Raw genomic sequence first — 18,263 nt, forward strand, 5'->3', positions numbered from 1 at the left:
ATATATTCAAAAAATGATTCATGGGGTGAGAAATATTAAAGTCATTTTTTTGCACAGATTTATATACTTATTGGGGATTTCATACTATGGGCGGGAGATGGTTGACCGCGGCAGCATAGGCCACGGAAGAGAGAGTGACAGTTAATGGCGGCAGAGGTGTGAGAGTCCATACAACGGAAAGAAAAGAGCATGGCGAAGCAACCTTCGCCGCAGCGGCGAAGGCTGCAGAGGAGAGAGTAGCAGTTAATGATGGCGGAGTGCGACAGTCTAGGTAGTGGAGAGAAAAGAGCAAGATGAAGAAACTAGTTGTTCGGCACCCCCAGCCTACATGCCTCCTTCGTTCCCCAGCCAGCCCATCTAATAGGTCCCGAGTTTGACTCCCCGTGGGAGCGAATTTCAGGCTGGGTTATAAAATCATCTCGTCTGCCCCACGCCTTAAGCACAGACCTAAGACCGCCCGTTCTCACACGGGTTTCGGTGCCGTTATGTATGGTGTGGGTAGGGGTTCAGGGTTTTCTAGACCTACTTGAGAATGTCTTCTTCTTAATGCAAATGTCTGGGAGTGGCTTACCCCTTTGCATGTCAAGTTTTTTTAACACATGTGCATGTGCTGATGTGCATCTCTCTCTCTATTTTTATTCTCGCCGCAGACTAAAGCACATGTTAGAGGTGGAGGCAGAGACGGAAGGTCACAATGATTTACATGAATCTTTGTTGGAAAGAAATTGCGGGGGAGTTATAGCCTTATAGGTGGCAAGAACGTGGTGCAACGTATGACTCCGAACTGGTGGATGGGTGCGGAGCAACATCCGGTTGTGGCTATTTTTTTTGAGATCGAGATGGGAGACATTGGTACGACAATTTTTTCACGCAAGGTGTGAGAGACACATAGAGTAGTAGGCTTGAAGGTTCAAGCCACCATCTGTTTAACCCGACTGTGTTTCACAACAGCACCGGACTAAAACCATCAAGACGGTTTGATCTATCACGTCGGATTCAGGTCTCTGTTTCATTGGTATTCACTCCTGTTTTCTACCGTTTCACAAAGTTTAATATGTAACTAGATTTTACTCGTCTTCCACTTTGGTTCCATGACCGTTTGTATTGCTCTCTCACTCTTTTTTTCTTTGAGAACTGGTTATCTCTCTCCCGTGTTCAGAGTAACCGAGCTTGGTCAAATTGGATCCCAAACTCGAACCAGCCTGACCCAAAACCATTTCTGTAGAGAAGACCAATTTGTCTGGGGCCAGACCGAATCCACGAGAGCCCAATAGAACAGGCCCACTAGAACATTATTTTCCTCCTTCTTTTGCTCGTTTTCGAAAAGCCCTCCTCTTCTGAAACCCGACCCGTTCCTTCCTCCTAAAACCCTCGAGCCCTGCGTCGCCTCATCCCATTTCCTCCACCACAAGCAAGCGCAGCAGCAGCCCAAGCCAAGCAGGAGCAAAGAGGCCGACACGGCGCGAGCTCGCCGCCACCAATGGCGCTCCTCCTCCGGCCGTCGCCTCCCCTTCCCCACCTCCGTTTCCTCCTCCGCCGCCTCCTCTCGACCGCCGCCCCCACCTCCCGATTGCTCCCGGTCCCCTCCACCTCCGCCCGACCCCTCTTCAGACCCAGGTATCCTTCCTTCCACGCCTCTCGGTAAGGTAAGGCAGTATCTCTCGCTGGAGCGGTTTGGGTGCTTATTTAGTTGTGTTTTCGGCGTGTGTTTTCGCCTTTTAGGGTTGTGGCGGCGGCGGCGGCCCCGAGGCGGAATGGGGTCTCCGTGAGGGCTTTTATGGCCTCGACGGCGGCGTCCGAGGCGATGCAGGAGAAGCCGGCGTCGGGGGAGTATACTGCCGCAAACGTCCAGGTGATTCTCGTGTGCCGCTCCTTGCAGCCTTTACCTGGTCCCCTCCCACATCCACCCGACGCCTCGGTCAGACCCAGGGGTTAAGTTGGAGTTCCCGTGCAAGTAAACTGGAATATCTGTCTCGGGTTTTAAATGACGTATGCATAATTTGGGAGAGACGGCTAGTGAGGGAGACTTGGCACTTGAAGGAGTGCAACTGTGCAAGCGCGTGCAAGTACGTAATTGGATATCTGTCTCAGATTTTAAATGTTGTGTGCATAATTGGGGAGACTCGGGCAGTGAGGAGACTTGAGGGAGTGCAAGCGCCCGTGAGTCTGTAAGAGTTAGGCACGGCAGAAGCGACTTAATCAGTTCCAAGCAGCTTTTGCATCCTACACACATGTTTTTATCATTGTTTTCTCCAGATTATGTGGAATCACATTCCAGTGTTATGTATATTATTTTGAGGTCCTGTGTTCTCATTTGTTAACTGGAGGTAATAGTGCTCCCGTATTAGTCAAGAGAGTGATGCCATGCCACCTTTTTATTATGGGGTCTTTTTTGGGTCTATATCCTACTTAAAGCCGAAACAGATTGTTTTGACTGGAAGCCGTGTGTAATTTTTCACATCATGTAAATGGTTCATACTTTTATCTGCTTTGGTATTGTGGATTTCATACAGGTAAGTTATAAGCTTCCGTGTGACATCATTAACTATTATTTCTTGAACGAATTGTTCTTTAGCTTGAGATTCTCATTTTGTAGGTCTTAGAAGCATTAGATGGAGTTCGCAAAAGACCTGGTATGTACATCGGAAGCACAGGACCACGGGGATTGCATCATCTGGTATGTCGGATGCAACATATCATGCGTTCATTTTACTGCGCTATTTGATGTCCCATTTTGTTTCTTGCCTGATCATATTTTGATTTGGCGTATCCTAGGTTTATGAAATATTGGATAATGCTGTGGATGAAGCTCAAGCAGGCTATGCTACCAAGATCAATGTAGTCCTTCATGATGACAATTCAGTTAGTGTAACAGATAATGGCCGTGGGGTATGCAGTTCTAAGATCCATGGAAGGCCTCCTAAACGTTCAATTCTTTTACATATTTTCTGAATCATGTGACTTATGAATTTCATGTTTCCTGCTGCTGTAATAGTTACTACTCCCTCCGTTCCTAAATATAAGATGTTCTAGCTTTGTCCTAAGTCAAACTTCTTAATGTTTGACCAAGTTTATAGTAATCTTCCAACATCTAGAACTCCAAATTAGTTTTGTTAAATCCGTCATGATATATATTTTCGTATTATACTTATTTGATATTGTAAATATTAGTGCATTCTTCTACAAGTTTGGTCAAACTTTAGTAAGTTTAACTTAGGGCAAAGCTAGAACATCTTACATTTAGGAACAGAGGTAGTATTATAGTGAGTAATCCTACTTGTCGATTAACAAATGTCAACGGAGCCTTTTTTTATCATATTTACTTGAGAGATGTATTTTGCTGTTAGTATATATATCTGACGAGTCAAGCAATTCATCAATGAAATGAACAAAAGAAAGTTGCACACAAAGTAATCTGTGCAACCACATTTTCATACTGCTGTGAGATAATAGGTCGGATGGCGATGACTTCAAGTAGACTGACTATAGGAGATGGGTAGCTGTGGTGGGATAGAGAATTTAGAGAAATATGGATTATCAGTCACCTCAACAATTATAATCCATACTTCTGTTATCGATATATCGTTTAACTAATATGCTGGATTTTTCAATGTATTCAAACTCTCTAATTTACATGGATTATTAACTGCGCAACTAATTGACTTCTAATTCTAACTGGACTCCTCTTGACTTATAACTCCTACTTGCACTCCTGGATGATGCTTGCACCAGCAGCTCTCCCTCTACGAATATGTTTCTGGCCCATGGCTATCTCTTTGGAACATATTTTCCTGCCGCTGCTGGTCTCAATTTCCTGCCACTACTATCATTGTCCGACAATTTGTCCTGGACTCTTGGATGAACTTCCACATGCATGTTGCAACTTGACACAGTATGCTGTATATGCCACCAATAGTGTTTTAGTGTTGTTTTATGGAGTCCACAATACACACATCCACTCACAGATCCGGTGCATAATCAAACAATAGTCCAGTAGGATGATGAGAAGGGTTTGATTGGTCTGCTTAGTTTGTCCTGTGTCTGCTGGTACATTATCTTCTTGTTTGTTGTTTTTATAGCATCTATAATCTCTATAAACTCGATCCCCACTAAGTGTCATTAATGTTTGCAAGCTCAACATGCAAGGTGTCCACATCATCAAGTTGATCTCCACTAAGCATAACATGCAAAATGTCCACATGATCATGTTGTTTTTTACCAATACAAATCATGTACATGCAAAATGTCTATATCACCATACATATCATATGTTGCAGCCCCACTAGCAATTCATTTTGATGGCCTGTTTGACGATCCAACAAATTAGCCTCGAATTTTTTTTCAACTTCACGTTGTATATAAAGATCAACTTGATAGAGATTATAGATAATTCACCAACTACACATATTTTCATGATATGTATGTCGATCTTTCTAAGAACTTTGAATATTCAGATTCATGAAGCTTCTCTTTTCGGTTTCCCCGAAGTTTTTATGTACATTAAAATTACTTCTACTTTTTGCTGCATATATGTTATGGTTGATAAAGCTGTGTGGCCTGTGTATTCATATTTCTTTTGCATCTAATCATAAAATTATCATTTGTTCCTAACATCATGCCCATATGTGCATTAAAATTGCCCGCCGCAACGCGCGGGGAATCACCTAGTTACTGCTAAAATCTGGGCATATTGCAGATCCCGACAGATATACACCCCCAGACGAAGAAATCATGCGTGGAGACTGTCTTAACGGTATTGTTAACTCTTACTGTTTGATAAGGCTGTTTATTGCATTTCAACCATATTGATCTTAATCCCAGTAAACTTGACTTATCTATTAATGTCATTTTCTGGGAATGAGAATGTTGGTACTTCTGCGGTTATTTCGGTTTTGAGACAAGAAAATACCTTAATCCTGAGGCTTGTGTGCTATTACAACGGTTGACTATATTTCTATTGTCATGTGCATCATGTGACCTTGTAAGATTTTTGTCCATGTGTGAACCCTAGAGTTCTCTTTTGTAGTCAAACTCTTTTGTAGTCAACAATTGACATGTATAAATGTTCAACAACTTCCATTATCTATCTTACAATTTTTTTATCGTGCAGTTAATGCATGCGGGTGGCAAATTTGGGGGCTCAACAAGTAGCTACAGTGTTGCTGGAGGGCTGCATGGTGTTGGCTTATCAGTTGTTAATGCTTTATCAGAGGTTCTTGTTTTCACCTTTGTTTACTATATGGATCGTAGATCTTAGTTCTTTCTGCGCAAAACAAAATCATGATTCATTGGCTAGAAGATAAATCTGGTAGCCAAGCTTTTTCATATTTTCTTTTTCTATGAATACGGGCATTCCATGGATTTAGTTTAATAACATTCCTACCCCGGAGTCCAGACAAAACATAATTGGTAAATTTTGTATATATGCTTTTTAGAACTTTCCTTTAGGGCTTGTTTGGGTAGCAGAAGTATTATTCTCAGGAAAAAACATCCTACAGGGGCTTTTTGTAGGCATATGGGATCCCCTTGTGAAATAAACCCTTCGCGGCAATAATAGATGGATCTGTATGGTGGTACATCAGTACATGTGTCAATAAATCTCTGTTATGGCAGCCATTCAGGGCGAGCAAGCACCATCCTTGGCGACAGCTGACAACCCATGTTCAAACACAAGTGGCCGCCATGCTCAAGCTCTAATGGTTCTATGCAAAAATAATAATTGCAAACATGATCTTCTGGCTAGTCCGGGGTAGGTTGAGCGACCATGCGAGCTCTGACGATGACACACATGTCCCGGCAAGGCAGTTGATGTGTGCTGCGGCAAGGAATTCTAATGGTGCTTGAGGCAGCAGCATCTGGGCGGTCAAGCTTTCACCTTGTTGCTGTTTAAGCTCCACTGCCATCCTCCCTTCAAGCCCTTATTCATCTAATTGCATCTGGAGACAGAGCTGCCACATTTTTCTATATACGTGTAAATTGTACGTGGCTCTCGACCCACTGCGACTGGGCAGTCACATTCCCAAATATGAGTAGATCCAGCAGGGGTTTGGAGTAGCACCCCGTCTCTTGCAATTTTTTGTTGTTTTGCTGCAAATAAGATCCTCAATTTGCCCTCTGAGGCTAATTTCCCCCCTATTTTCATCGTGGATGTGAAAATCAAAATGTGATTGAAAAAAACTGTACCCAATATATACAAATATAATACTCCCTCCGATCCTAAATTGTTGTCGAAATATTACATGTATCTAGACGCTTTTTAAGAATAGATACATTCATGTTTGGGCAAATTTGAGTCAAGAATTTAGGATCAGAGGGAGTATAAGTGAATTGCCCCTTGCACAAAAACCCTGAAATCCTGCCATCCTTGCTAGTAGGTAGATGGAAAGCTCCTCTTTTATAATGTGATCTAGTATTACTCATTGTTGAATAAAAATGAATTACACTGATGCTACTAGTAAGCATGAGTAGTTGTAAATAGCTTGTCTGTAAAATACAAAATTGCAGTACATAGTAGCCTAGCTGCTTGATTACCATGGCCTGAACCATGGCCCCATCATACTGGTGTAATATGGAAATAAAAATCTCTATTACAGTGACAATTTTGTATATGTATCTCCTATGGTTCTGCAATTGATGTGCAACTAATTTTCTTTATCACAATACTATGATGTCAGGCACTGGATGTTACTGTTTATCGTGATGGAAAGGAATACCGACAAAGCTATTCGCGTGGAAAACCACTGACAACGTTAAGTAGTACCACAGTGTATGGTGAATCAAGTACTCGCCAAGGCACATGCATCAGATTTTGGCCTGACAAAGATAGTATGATTCTGTGTTTACAAACAGTATTCTGGTCTAAGTATTGCTGGTTATGTTATGTTGCTCCACTGCTTAATTATTGTTTTTGATGTAGTATTTACCACCACAATTGGCTTTGACTTCAATACAATCTCTAGTCGGATCCGGGAACTTGCATTTCTCAATCCTGAGGTATGGTAATACTTCAACTTGAGTCATTCCTTTCTTCTGCACTCTCTTGCTAGTTCCCAAAGATATTACAGCTGGTTTGGTACCCCTCATTTCATTTCATTTCATTTGGTAGAAATGAAACGAAATCAAATGTTGGATAGGATTTTATTTGGTTGAATTTTGATCCTGGATCCAAAAATCATGTTTGTCTGCCACATGGTTTTGTAGAATGAGAGATGATTCCAGAGAAATGATGCCTTTTAGAACGGAATTGGGATTAGGTATAGGTATGATTCCATGGTTTGAGGTTCAATTCCTGTACCCAATTCTATGCCAGACAAACAAGTTGTTTCCCGGAATCCAAAATGAATTCCATAATTCCAGGCCCAAACGATGCGAGCCAAACGAGCTGTTACAGGATTATGATTATTTCGTTTGTTCATATCCTAGCTGATTCATGGATCATGATTGCTCTTGCCGGGCGAACACACCTTGTTTGTTGGATTATTGGAGTAGCTTGCCGTGTTAGGTAGACTCTAGTATTGTCTTATAGGTGAACATATTTCTTTATCCTTTTCTTTCTAGCAAGATTAGAAAGAAACATCTATTTGTAATGTTCTATCAAGGATATGCTTCACTTCCTGTTTCTATTGACAGTCAAGACTTGTGACAGTAATATATTATAGTTGTCCTTCTGCTAAGGAAGAATTCTGCTTCATGGAGTCTTTAGTTGGAGACAAAGAGGATGTACCATCCTTAGTTGGAGATTAGAAAGAAAGAAAATGAAATACTGTTGATTCTTGAGTTAAATTTTGACCAACTGCTAAAATCAAATGTATTTTGTACACCTCGGTGAACATTATGTTTGCCGTTCTCTCTGAATGTTCTACATGTATTTGAGTTGATTTAAATTTCTGTTATGTCAGTTTTACGTGTAGCACTCTCTGATTTTCTGTTAGATTCTCATGTGTCCATTTCAATTCTACAAGGTTGCAGATTGCAATTGGTCAGTTTGGCTTGTAATATCAATATCTTATGTGCATTTTTACCATCTCCTTCTTTAATGTTGATTTCCATGTACAACTTTCTTGTGATATTTACAAAAGCTATTGGTCCACAAAAAAAAAAGGCAGACCTCTGGTTAATTTCACATTGTTTTCTACTCTACTTCCAATAACAGCTGACAATAACGTTGACCAAGGAAGAAGATGATGCAGAGGTTCTACACAATGAATACTGTTATGCTGGTGGCCTGGTTGAATATGTTGCATGGTTGAATACTGACAAGGTTTGCCCTGGAAGCTATATGTTTCATGCCGTTCCAATCCGGCTAAGATTACCAGACATACCAAACTGTTTATGTATGCTATTTGATGTACCCTCTAGTCATAATAGTGCCTCTGCCTACATTTTGCAATCGACCTAGCTAAAATCTTTTCGAGTGACTCATGAGAATATTAAGGGTCAGCTTTAATCCTTTATCGTCGTATGAATAGGTAACTAAAAAAAATACTCCCTCCGTCCAACAAAGGATGTCTCAACTTTGACCAAATTTGAATGCATATATACACTAAGTCATGTCTAGATACATCCAAATTTTGACAAACTTAAGACATCTTTTGTTGGACGGAGGGAGTACATGATCATGCTCCATATAATACTTGTATCGACAGACATTTAATAGTAACACTATTTGTTGGACCCATCCAATATTTGTGTTGACCAGCTTGGGTCTGTCCTGTTGCTAGTTCAGAAACTATGCTAGGTTTCTTGGACGAAGTGTCGTGAGTTGAAATTTGATCAGACATGCATAGACTGAACTCATGTCTGCATTCTATTTGTGAAAATTTATAAATTATTAAAGTATTGATACTTTTGGTGGTTACATTCTCCTATCACACAGTTGTCTTATTATTCCTCTGAAGAGACAAAGGTCAGCTGATCCCGAAGTAAGGCCAATAATGTACATGATAGTATTACTAAGATGTCAGATTGGAGTCTACTTCTGCTGCATATAACAAGCTGCAAACTAGTATATTGTTATCCAGGAACAACCCTAACACTATTTCTGTGTATGCTTTCTTTCTTAGAAACCCCTTCATGATCCAATAGCGTTCAGAAAGGAATTGGATGGAATAATTGTTGATGTCTCACTCCAATGGTAAACTGTAGTTCGTTGGCTTATATCCTGCATCTTGTTCCTCCCATGTTCTGTTTGGACATGTGTTAGTGAGGGTTTATCTGATTGAAGATATTGCTAGTTTGTAGTCTGTCTTGTCTAGTTTATAGTTATACATCTGATTCTTTTAAGTTTCTGATACTGTGTTTTATAGTTTATACTACTCCCTCCGACCCATCTGCGCCGTCGCAGGGAGTATTAGGTTCCAAAATGAATGGCTGTGTCTTCCTGAAAATTTTCCACCAAATTTTGGTTTACCTCGAAGTCGTAACGTTTTCACTAATCACTATCGTCAATTCCATTTGAATTGTTAAACATTGTTTGTATTCTGTTTAGACTATTTTCTGTTAACATATTTATATTTTAAATTGTACTCCCTCCGATCCATAATAAGTGTCTCAGAGTTAGTACAAATTTGCACTAAGTTAATACTTAGTACAAAATCTGAGACACTTATTATGGATCGGATGGAGTATCTTGTTTAGACAATTTTCTGTTAACATTTTTATATTTTAAATTAATAACAATTTTTATTTCTTGTGCGTGGTATTCTAAATTCATTATCACCACGATCAACACATACTCAAGTGGTAGTTTAGCTCGTTACATATACATCTTATTCCGAACAGTAAAGAATATTATAGTATACCATAAAATGTAGCATAGCTTGCCTGATAGCCCGCTATAGGAACAATATATTTTTGCTATCTATTGCCATGATGGACCAGATGCTGTGATTTCACATTACCACCTGCATTAAACATTTAATGATTATAAATAAATACCAAACAATAATTTTTGGGGGACACAATCAATGTGTAGCTCCATATGTTAAATAACATTGAAGCTTTTGAGGAACTGGTCGGTGCTTGTAACTCAATATGGTATCACAGTCAAGAGATCTCAAGTTTGAGACCCGTTGGCATTTTTTCTTTTTTGGCTCCCCCGTTGCCCCCACATCAACTAGAGATTTTGAGAGAACTGGTTGGTGCTTGTAACTCAGTATGGTATCACAGTCGAGATATCAGGTTTGTGACTCGGTTGGCACAATTTAATTTTTTCAGACCTCTTTATGTATATGGTGTGTTTGGCTGGAGGCAAAAGTTTACCACAACTTGGCTGAGAAAATTAGGCAGGCTAGTGTTTGGTTCACTGCCAACAACCTATGTAGCACCGATATGTATAGGGGATGCACGATTCCTCAAAAATTTCGGTAATTTAATAATACGATGGAGCCTTGAGGTTGGTGGGTGGACCAGGTTGCAGCTCTTCTGCCATCTTCTAGACTACAGCATAGTTTAAAAAACCGGACGGGACGGACGGTCGAAGAAAAAACTGGAACCAGCCTGAGGTCTTGTCTTGTTCTGACTAAAGACTGCTGGCGCAGCCGAACTTTGAAAACCTAACAAACCGCAGTCAGAATAGCGGTTCTCTGTGGTTTTTTTGGGAAAACAGCTGACCAGTTTAACGGGAAGAACACCAACCGTAGCAGAAATATATTCGTCGTACTTGGTAGATCGGATTTGAACCCAGCACCTTGGGGATGCACCTGCGTTGGACAGTGCGTGCAGGACCAACCAGTTGGGCAGCTGCATATTTGAATCATAGCTGTATGTAGGAAAAGTTTGCCACATGTGTGGCAGGCTGGCAGCTGTTTGTGGCTACTGTTTGTTTCATTGCCACAGTTTTGGCACACCACACTTTCTTAGCAGCCTGCCCCTCCTGTCACAGGCTCATATCTTTGCCAAATTCTTGTGACCAATTTCTTCTCCCTTTATAGAGGATAATCTTATGCCTCCATTTGCGCAGTTTTGAATTCCTCTTTTATTCTCCCTTTATAGAGGATAATCTTATGCCTTTTTTCTGAAACAATCAAGTGCCACAATTTACAGGTGCTCTGATTCCTACTCTGATACAGTATTAGGATATGCCAACAGTATCCGTACAATTGATGGTGGTACTCATATCGAGGGGCTGAAGACTTCCTTGACAAGAACAGTTAATAGCTTTGCAAAGAATTCGAAGGCTATTAAGGTTATAATTGAGAAATGCCACCTTATTTCATATTCGCAACTAACATGCTTTACTTATTTCATATTCACAGCTTTAGCCTGCTTACTTAAGCTATTCTATTAAGGTTTGTTTGGTAAGGACTTCTTACTTAAGACCATTCTGTTATAACTGATAAATTCCACCTAATTTCATATTCACAACTCTAGCCTGCTTACATACTCTGTCCGTCCAAATATATAAGGCTAATACGGAATTTCATGTCAAACTTACACCAACTATTAGACTAGTAGTATGAGGTTAGTATGATGTAAAAGTGATATCATTGGATTCGTGTTGAAAAATATTTTCTAATGGTTTAACTTGTGTATAGATATGCCAAATATTATTTATCTAATAGCCGGCCAAAGTTTGGCATAGAAATGACTTTTGGCCTTATATATTTGGAAGGAGGGAGTACTATTTATTTTGTTCTTCCCTGGTAAATGCCACCTTATTTCATATTTGTAACTCCAGACTGATTACTTAAAACCATTCTGTTAAAGTTTTGTTGATAAAGACTGTAGCAACTGCTGTATTTTATCATAAAGTTCCTTTCAGTCTGCACTTTTGATGCTCAGTTGCTTACTTGGATAAACTGGATCTGTAATTTGTTCAGAGATTTGTCTAAACAGATGGTGCTTATCGTAGGATAAAGATATTAGCTTGAGTGGGGAGCATGTAAGAGAAGGAATGACATGCATTATTGCAGTGAAGGTCCCTAATCCAGAGTTTGAAGGGCAGACAAAGGTTTTATAATGCTACCTTCCATGGAATTCAAAAAAATATGCCAGATGATTGATGCCATACATATCATTTGTTTATTTTCTCCTGATGGTCAATTTTTGTTTCTTTCTCTTACAGACGAGGTTGGGAAATCCAGAAGTTCGAAAAATAGTTGAACAATCTGTTCAAGAAAATTTAACCGAATACTTAGAGTTACATCCAGATGTTTTAGATTCAATCCTATCAAAGTCCCTTAATGCGCTCAAGGTACAGTCTTTGCCATGCCTGAAATGATTCATCTATTCTCCTGAATAGTCAAGATCCAGGCTATCATGTATATTTTGGAAGTTATTGAGTAGAAGGATAGGAGAAAAGTGTGTCTTATCCTATTCATTACTGTATCAAGAATCTGTCCAAGAGCTCCTTTATTGGGATTCTGATGCAGCGTATGTCATATTTTTCTGTTTCAGGCTGCATTGGCAGCCAAGCGGGCTAGAGAGTTAGTGAGGACAAAAAGCGTCTTAAAATCTTCTTCACTTCCTGGGAAGCTAGCTGACTGCGCATCTTCTAATCCTGCAGAGTCAGGTGAGTTGCCACTTGTGCTGGGAAACTCTTGCATCATATTTTGTACTCCCTCTGTACCGAAATAAGTGACGTGGATTTGTATAGTATAAAAATCCACTTCACTTATTTCGGGACGGAGGGAGTATAATAATATATCTATTGTTGCATTCTTCTTTTCACGGGAAGCATCATAAATAGCTTCACTTCATTTATTTTTTTAGTGTCATTTGGTTTGACCTTCTAATTGCGACTGTTATACACCTATTGTTGCATTCTTCTTTTCACAGGAAGTTTTTGTTAGTTCCAGTTATATGTTTTTTCTTATAAATTATTACCTATCTTATTTTGAGGCTTTGACTTTTGCTTATCACAATGAATTCAGAAATTTTCATAGTTGAAGGTGATTCAGCTGGAGGTAGTGCTAAGCAAGGCCGGGATAGGAAATTCCAGGTATAGTGTTTTCTTTGCTATCTAGTCAATCTAGTGATAAGTTACACATATTCAACAGCTCTATCTCCAAAAGCATTGCAAGATTCCAGGTGAAGTTAGGAGTAATGGATCTTTGCGGGCATTGCAAAATTTCAAAGCAGTTTTATATGACTAATTCTTATAGAACAGCTGATACAGATATTGCGATCCAATGAGGACAAACAGATATTATGGGCATCCCCTTTTCCTCCCCATTTGTCCACTTTTGTCCATTTAGGGGTTCATGACAAATAGTGCGATCCAATGAGGACCACCAAACCCATTTGTCCAAAACTGCCCACCTTCCCCATTTCTTTACTCTTATTTTTACTCTTATAAAAGAGCCAATTGGTGACGGCGGTCCGTCACCTCTCTATGGTAAAAAACCCTTCATTTCTTTCTAACGCAAACAAATCTACTGCAATAACTGAGATGGTAATGACGTTTTCCACCAGAGTTGGAGATATTATTACTAGCTTACCGCTAATATTTCATACTCCCTCCAATCCATAATAAGTGTCGCGGCATTTAGTACAAAATTAGTACAACTTTGTACTAAATGTCCGACACTTATTATGGATCGGAGAGAGTAGTTTTTTAGTCTAATTTATCTCTCACAAGTAGTTTAATTTGTATTATCCGTAGTAAACATGGGTATTTAGCTAGTCTTCTCCAAATTTGGGAGTGAAATGGGGTTCACCTTTTGTCTGCCCCGTCATCAATTTGTCCCCATTTTTCTTTTGCTCCACTCTTTTCTTTCCATTTCTCTTCTCTCTTCCCCGAACGGTTAATAATGTTCAAATCATATATGTATGTGCAAAATAGAATAAAAAATAGTGAAATGGCATGGTATTTTAGTCCACCTTCTTTTGTCCGGAAAACCCCCAAATGGACAAATGGGGGTTCACCCATGGAGATGCACTTATGCCAATCTTCAAATTTCCTGTGTTTTCATAAAAATAATTTTCCAACACATCAGTCTATGTTTTCAAAGGATGGAATAACATGTCCTCAACTCCAAGCAATATGGCACAGATGGATAGCTGTGTATTAAAAGTTACATTCCATAATAAATTAATAAGCCCTCGCTCGAAAGAACATTGGATGCATTATGCATTGGTCGACTAGGACCATTAATGGTGGTTTTTAAACACTGAGCTGTAAATATGTGCTTCGCTTGAGCAGTTATGTAGCAAAAACGATGTTCTATTTTGTTGTTGATGAATCGGTATTCTTGAAATTATCTTCTCCTTTCAGAGTTGCTATTGTTTGCCTTTTTACTTCACAATCCTTGCAGCTAAATGTTGCATTCAGAAATGTTTATATTGGGAGTAAAAGGCTAGTATTTATCATGTGGCAGTAATTGACGACATAGTGCTAGAGTAGTATGCGTTTGGTTGGTATGCACATAGGGATACCCTAACTTTGAAACGTGAGATGGAACCAATCAAATCTAACTCCTAGTCAGGGTTTTCATGTCAGTAGATCTTGTAATAGTTCACACTCTTGCCAGGTTGGCAGAGTCTGTGTCTAGCATGTGGATTAATGATGCTCTGGAGCTAATCAAGAACATTATTTATAACGAACTTATTGTTTCAAATTCATAAACCTCTGCCCGATAAGCTAAAAATATACTCCCTCCGATCCTAAATACTTGTCGTGGTTTTAGTGAAATTTGGTTTTAGTGAACAATTTCACTAAAACCACGACAAGTATTTAGGAACGGAGGGAGTATATATCTAACCTTGCATACAAAACTGGGCGCAGGCCATTTTGCCTCTGAGAGGCAAAATTCTCAACATCGAAAGGAGGGATGAAGCAGCCATGTACAAAAACGAAGAGATCCAAAATCTTATTCTTGGTCTTGGATTAGGAGTGAAGGTGGGTATTGTTTTGTCCTAAACAGAACCATTGGCATTTAATCTCTAATATAATCCTTTCAGGGTGAGGATTTTAAGAAGGAAGCTCTTCGGTATCACAAGATAATTATATTGACAGATGCTGATGTAGATGGTGCACATATCCGGACTCTACTACTCACTTTCTTCTTTAGATATCAGGTAGCTCTACTCTTCATTATATGATGCAAGCTGTAGATATAGCTCGTCTGTTAACTGTCGGAGGTCCTGCATTAGAGTAACGTGAATGATGCACAGTTGCACAACCCATTCACGATACAATGCACAATTTTGCGGAGGCATAGAACCTCACGTACCGTGGGTACACACATTACCACTGAACACACGTGCATATGAGCATATCTGTACTTTGTGTAAATACGGCACACCCTGTTGATCCTAGCGGTTGAATCCGTGTGTGGGAACCAACACCCTCAAACTCATCATTAGGCTGCATGCCCATCTGCCAATGAGTTACTGCCTGCTTGTACTTGTGTTTCCACTTTCAAATCTTGCAGAACTGGGCTTGTTAATGTATTGGACTCAATATCAATAAGATGAAAAATGGGGTTTGATCTGGCCAGTGTTGGATATGGGCTGAAATGAGAAAGAAATGTGGTTTGGGTACATATGGCTGAATCAGGTTGATATGAAACTCTGAGGCACTCAAACCTGATGGTTGCTATGGGCTGGAACATTTGGGGCTGAGATTTGGGTGACAATGGGCTCAGGAATGAGTCCATATTACCATATTGGTACCGTTGCTTCTTAGGATAGACATTTATCATTTATTAGACTCAGGGGCGGAGCTAACGTTGTAGCACTGGTGTCACTTGACACCAGTGATTTGATGCAAATCCCTTGTAAATTAGTGAAGGTCACTATTTATTTGTAAAAAATGACACCGATGCAGTATAGATGACACCGTTGGTTCTCCCAGCCAGCTTCGCCCCTGATTAGACTCCTCCCATGGCAGTAAAGTCCAAAGGCCCCATAACTGGTCTGTAAATGGGTCTGGTCATGGGTTGCATAAAATAAAGCGCAGTTGAGGTTTATCTGTTCATGGCGATGTGCCAGTTGGTATGGTTATGATGGTTAGATTTGGGCCTGCTTCATTACCAGTTTTATTTACATGCTTATTATATTGAACTACCAAAACTGTCCATACTATAATATTATGGCAGATTTCTTTCTTGTAATATGATCACTAAACTAAATGGCTTTGCTTTCTCATGCTGTGTTTGCAGAGAGCGCTATTTGATGAAGGTTGCATCTATGTTGGTGTACCCCCTCTTTACAAGGTTTGATTGTGACCACAACACTATCACTTAAATATTTGAATAAATCGTTGATCTTAAGTTTGTAGTTGATATTTCTTGTTTTGTGTTAGATTGAGCGTGGGAAGCAAGCACACTACTGCTATGATGAGGCGGATCTAAAAGAGCTAGTTAACACTTTCCCAACAAATGCTTCTTATAATACCCAAAGGTTCAAAGGTATATATCATTTGAACCCATCCAACAAACGAGCAACCATAAGAACACCATGATACCTTTCTGTATTCAGGCAACACTAATGGTCATTTTTTGTTCTTTTGATTTAACTAATCCCATCTGTCTACATATCACCTTGCTAAAATTGAAAAAGCTATTTCTCAGACCTATTGCCGACAATTATGAACTCTATTATGTGGTTGGTTATCCTCCAACCTATTATCTATGATTTGTGACTCAATTAGTATTCATCTTTTTTTCGTTATCATTTCCTAATGTTTCCAGTTTTCGCGTCGGCATTTGTATGCACAATATTTTTTTCAAAAATGCATGAACTCCCCATTTTTACTGCCGGAAGCTTCTCATTCTTGTCGAAATACCTACCTTGATCTCCACTTTAGCCCATCATCTGTGGGGACTCAATCTCTTTTGCCCAGTTCATTCCTCTCTTGCATCTCTTACGTACAGCGCACACCTTTCATACCTACTTAAGCTTGTCATACCTGGTTTGTCCTGGGTGCATGTGGTCTGAGATATAGCGCTTATAAGATACCCCCTCGGCTTGGGTTTATAAGGCCCACGTGGAATTTTTATGCCAAACTTTGACCAAAAATTACATTAGTAATATGATATTATTGCGGTACAAAATATATATTGTTGGATTCGTATCGAAAAACTCTTTCTAATGGTATAACTTTCATATACATATATTAAATATAATTTGAATAATTGTTGGTCAAAGTGTGGCACAAACTTCAATAGGAGCCTTATAAACCCAAACAGAGGGAGTAAAAACTGTTGGCATTATTTCTGAAAACATAATGTTGGCATTCTTGTGAAACAAGGTTTGCTGGGTACCAAAGTTGGTTCTTAACAGCTGTGCAATCCTAGAGAATGTATTGCATACATCAGCTAACATGCATATCCTACCTCTTTTACAGCTGGAAGAATTATGCGTTCTCTTGTTCTGATGGTAGATGTTTACTGTGTATCTTTCTCTCCTGGTTACTAAATAGGTTTGGGTGAGATGATGCCTGTACAATTATGGGAAACGACAATGGACCCTGCGAGGAGGCTGTTGAAGCAGCTGACGGTAGAAGATGCTGCTGAGGCAAATGTTGTGTTCTCATCTCTTATGGGTTCTCGGGTAAGCAACAGACAAGTTCTTTGAGTACTCTTCGAATTGTGAGTTTACACCATGTATCTCTGACACCACAACTTTTTATTCCAGGTTGATTATAGGAAGGAACTGATCCAGAAGGCCGCAGGCATGGTCAACCTAGAACATCTTGACATTTGAGAGCGTCAAACAAGGCTGACCATTGTCTATGATATAGAAGATCACCACTGCTATTGTGACCCATCCTGCGTGTACAAGCTTAGCGAACTACAATTCCATGCGTAACATTTTTGGTGCTAATGTAGCAGCAAATCTGGGCTAGAAGGGAGAAACATTCTTGTTAGAGCCAATCCCCTGGTACCTCTAACAAGAATGGTGCGCTCACATGTGGCCACGTTGTACAAACTCACTTTGACTCAACGGGAAAGGTGACGCCACTTCATTGATTTAGCGGCCAACTTCAAGCTAATTTGCTGATCTATCGTAGTCTGTCAATGCTTTTGCGTGGGACTCGCTAATTTAGTACAGTAGTACTCGGTTCCATCACACGAGACTAGAGGATGCCTGTGACTGGTCTGATAGCTGCATGCCTGGATTCCTACTAATCGAGCCGACGGTATGGAATCGTTTGACAACTCGTCAAAGTGGAATGCCAAACCGGATGCGTGGACGAATGGCAGCAGTGTTGCGCCACAAGGCAAAGAACTGTCAACTAGGCATCTTGGCTCGTTTCCTTCTCGATGTTTTACATGAACAGGTTTGTGGGGTTGATTAAGCGGGTTTATCCAACTCGA

The 18,263-nt window shown here is 39.9% G+C and overlaps 1 protein-coding gene across 1 annotated transcript; it reads left to right on the forward strand.

Annotated features, from left to right (window-relative positions):
- Nucleotides 1-1,377: 1,377 nt before the first annotated feature.
- Nucleotides 1,378-17,946, forward strand: LOC100826125 (DNA gyrase subunit B, chloroplastic/mitochondrial). The gene is made up of 21 exons (XM_003566791.4): nucleotides 1,378-1,617; nucleotides 1,723-1,852; nucleotides 2,597-2,677; nucleotides 2,776-2,889; nucleotides 4,697-4,753; nucleotides 5,111-5,212; nucleotides 6,675-6,825; nucleotides 6,917-6,993; nucleotides 8,153-8,260; nucleotides 9,063-9,133; nucleotides 11,044-11,185; nucleotides 11,852-11,950; nucleotides 12,065-12,193; nucleotides 12,397-12,511; nucleotides 12,873-12,940; nucleotides 14,726-14,839; nucleotides 14,902-15,018; nucleotides 16,104-16,157; nucleotides 16,247-16,352; nucleotides 17,366-17,496; nucleotides 17,581-17,946. The coding sequence occupies exons 1-21, from the start codon at nucleotides 1,481-1,483 to the stop codon at nucleotides 17,647-17,649; spliced, it is 2,172 nt and encodes a 723-aa protein (XP_003566839.1). The 5' UTR covers nucleotides 1,378-1,480; the 3' UTR covers nucleotides 17,650-17,946.
- The last annotated feature ends 317 nt before the right edge of the window (nucleotides 17,947-18,263 follow it).

This window comes from Brachypodium distachyon, chromosome 2 (assembly GCF_000005505.3).
Source record: "Brachypodium distachyon strain Bd21 chromosome 2, Brachypodium_distachyon_v3.0, whole genome shotgun sequence".
NCBI classification, from domain to species: domain Eukaryota; kingdom Viridiplantae; phylum Streptophyta; class Magnoliopsida; order Poales; family Poaceae; genus Brachypodium; species Brachypodium distachyon.

Coding starts and splice junctions, on each gene's coding strand:
- LOC100826125 (XM_003566791.4), top strand. CDS start 1,481: ATGGCGCTCCTCCTCCGGCCGTCGCCTCCCCTTCCCCACCTCCGTTTC. Junction 1,853..2,596: donor ATACTGCCGCAAACGTCCAG/GTGATTCTCGTG, acceptor CTCATTTTGTAG/GTCTTAGAAGCATTAGATGG. Junction 9,134..11,043: donor GTTGATGTCTCACTCCAATG/GTAAACTGTAGT, acceptor CACAATTTACAG/GTGCTCTGATTCCTACTCTG.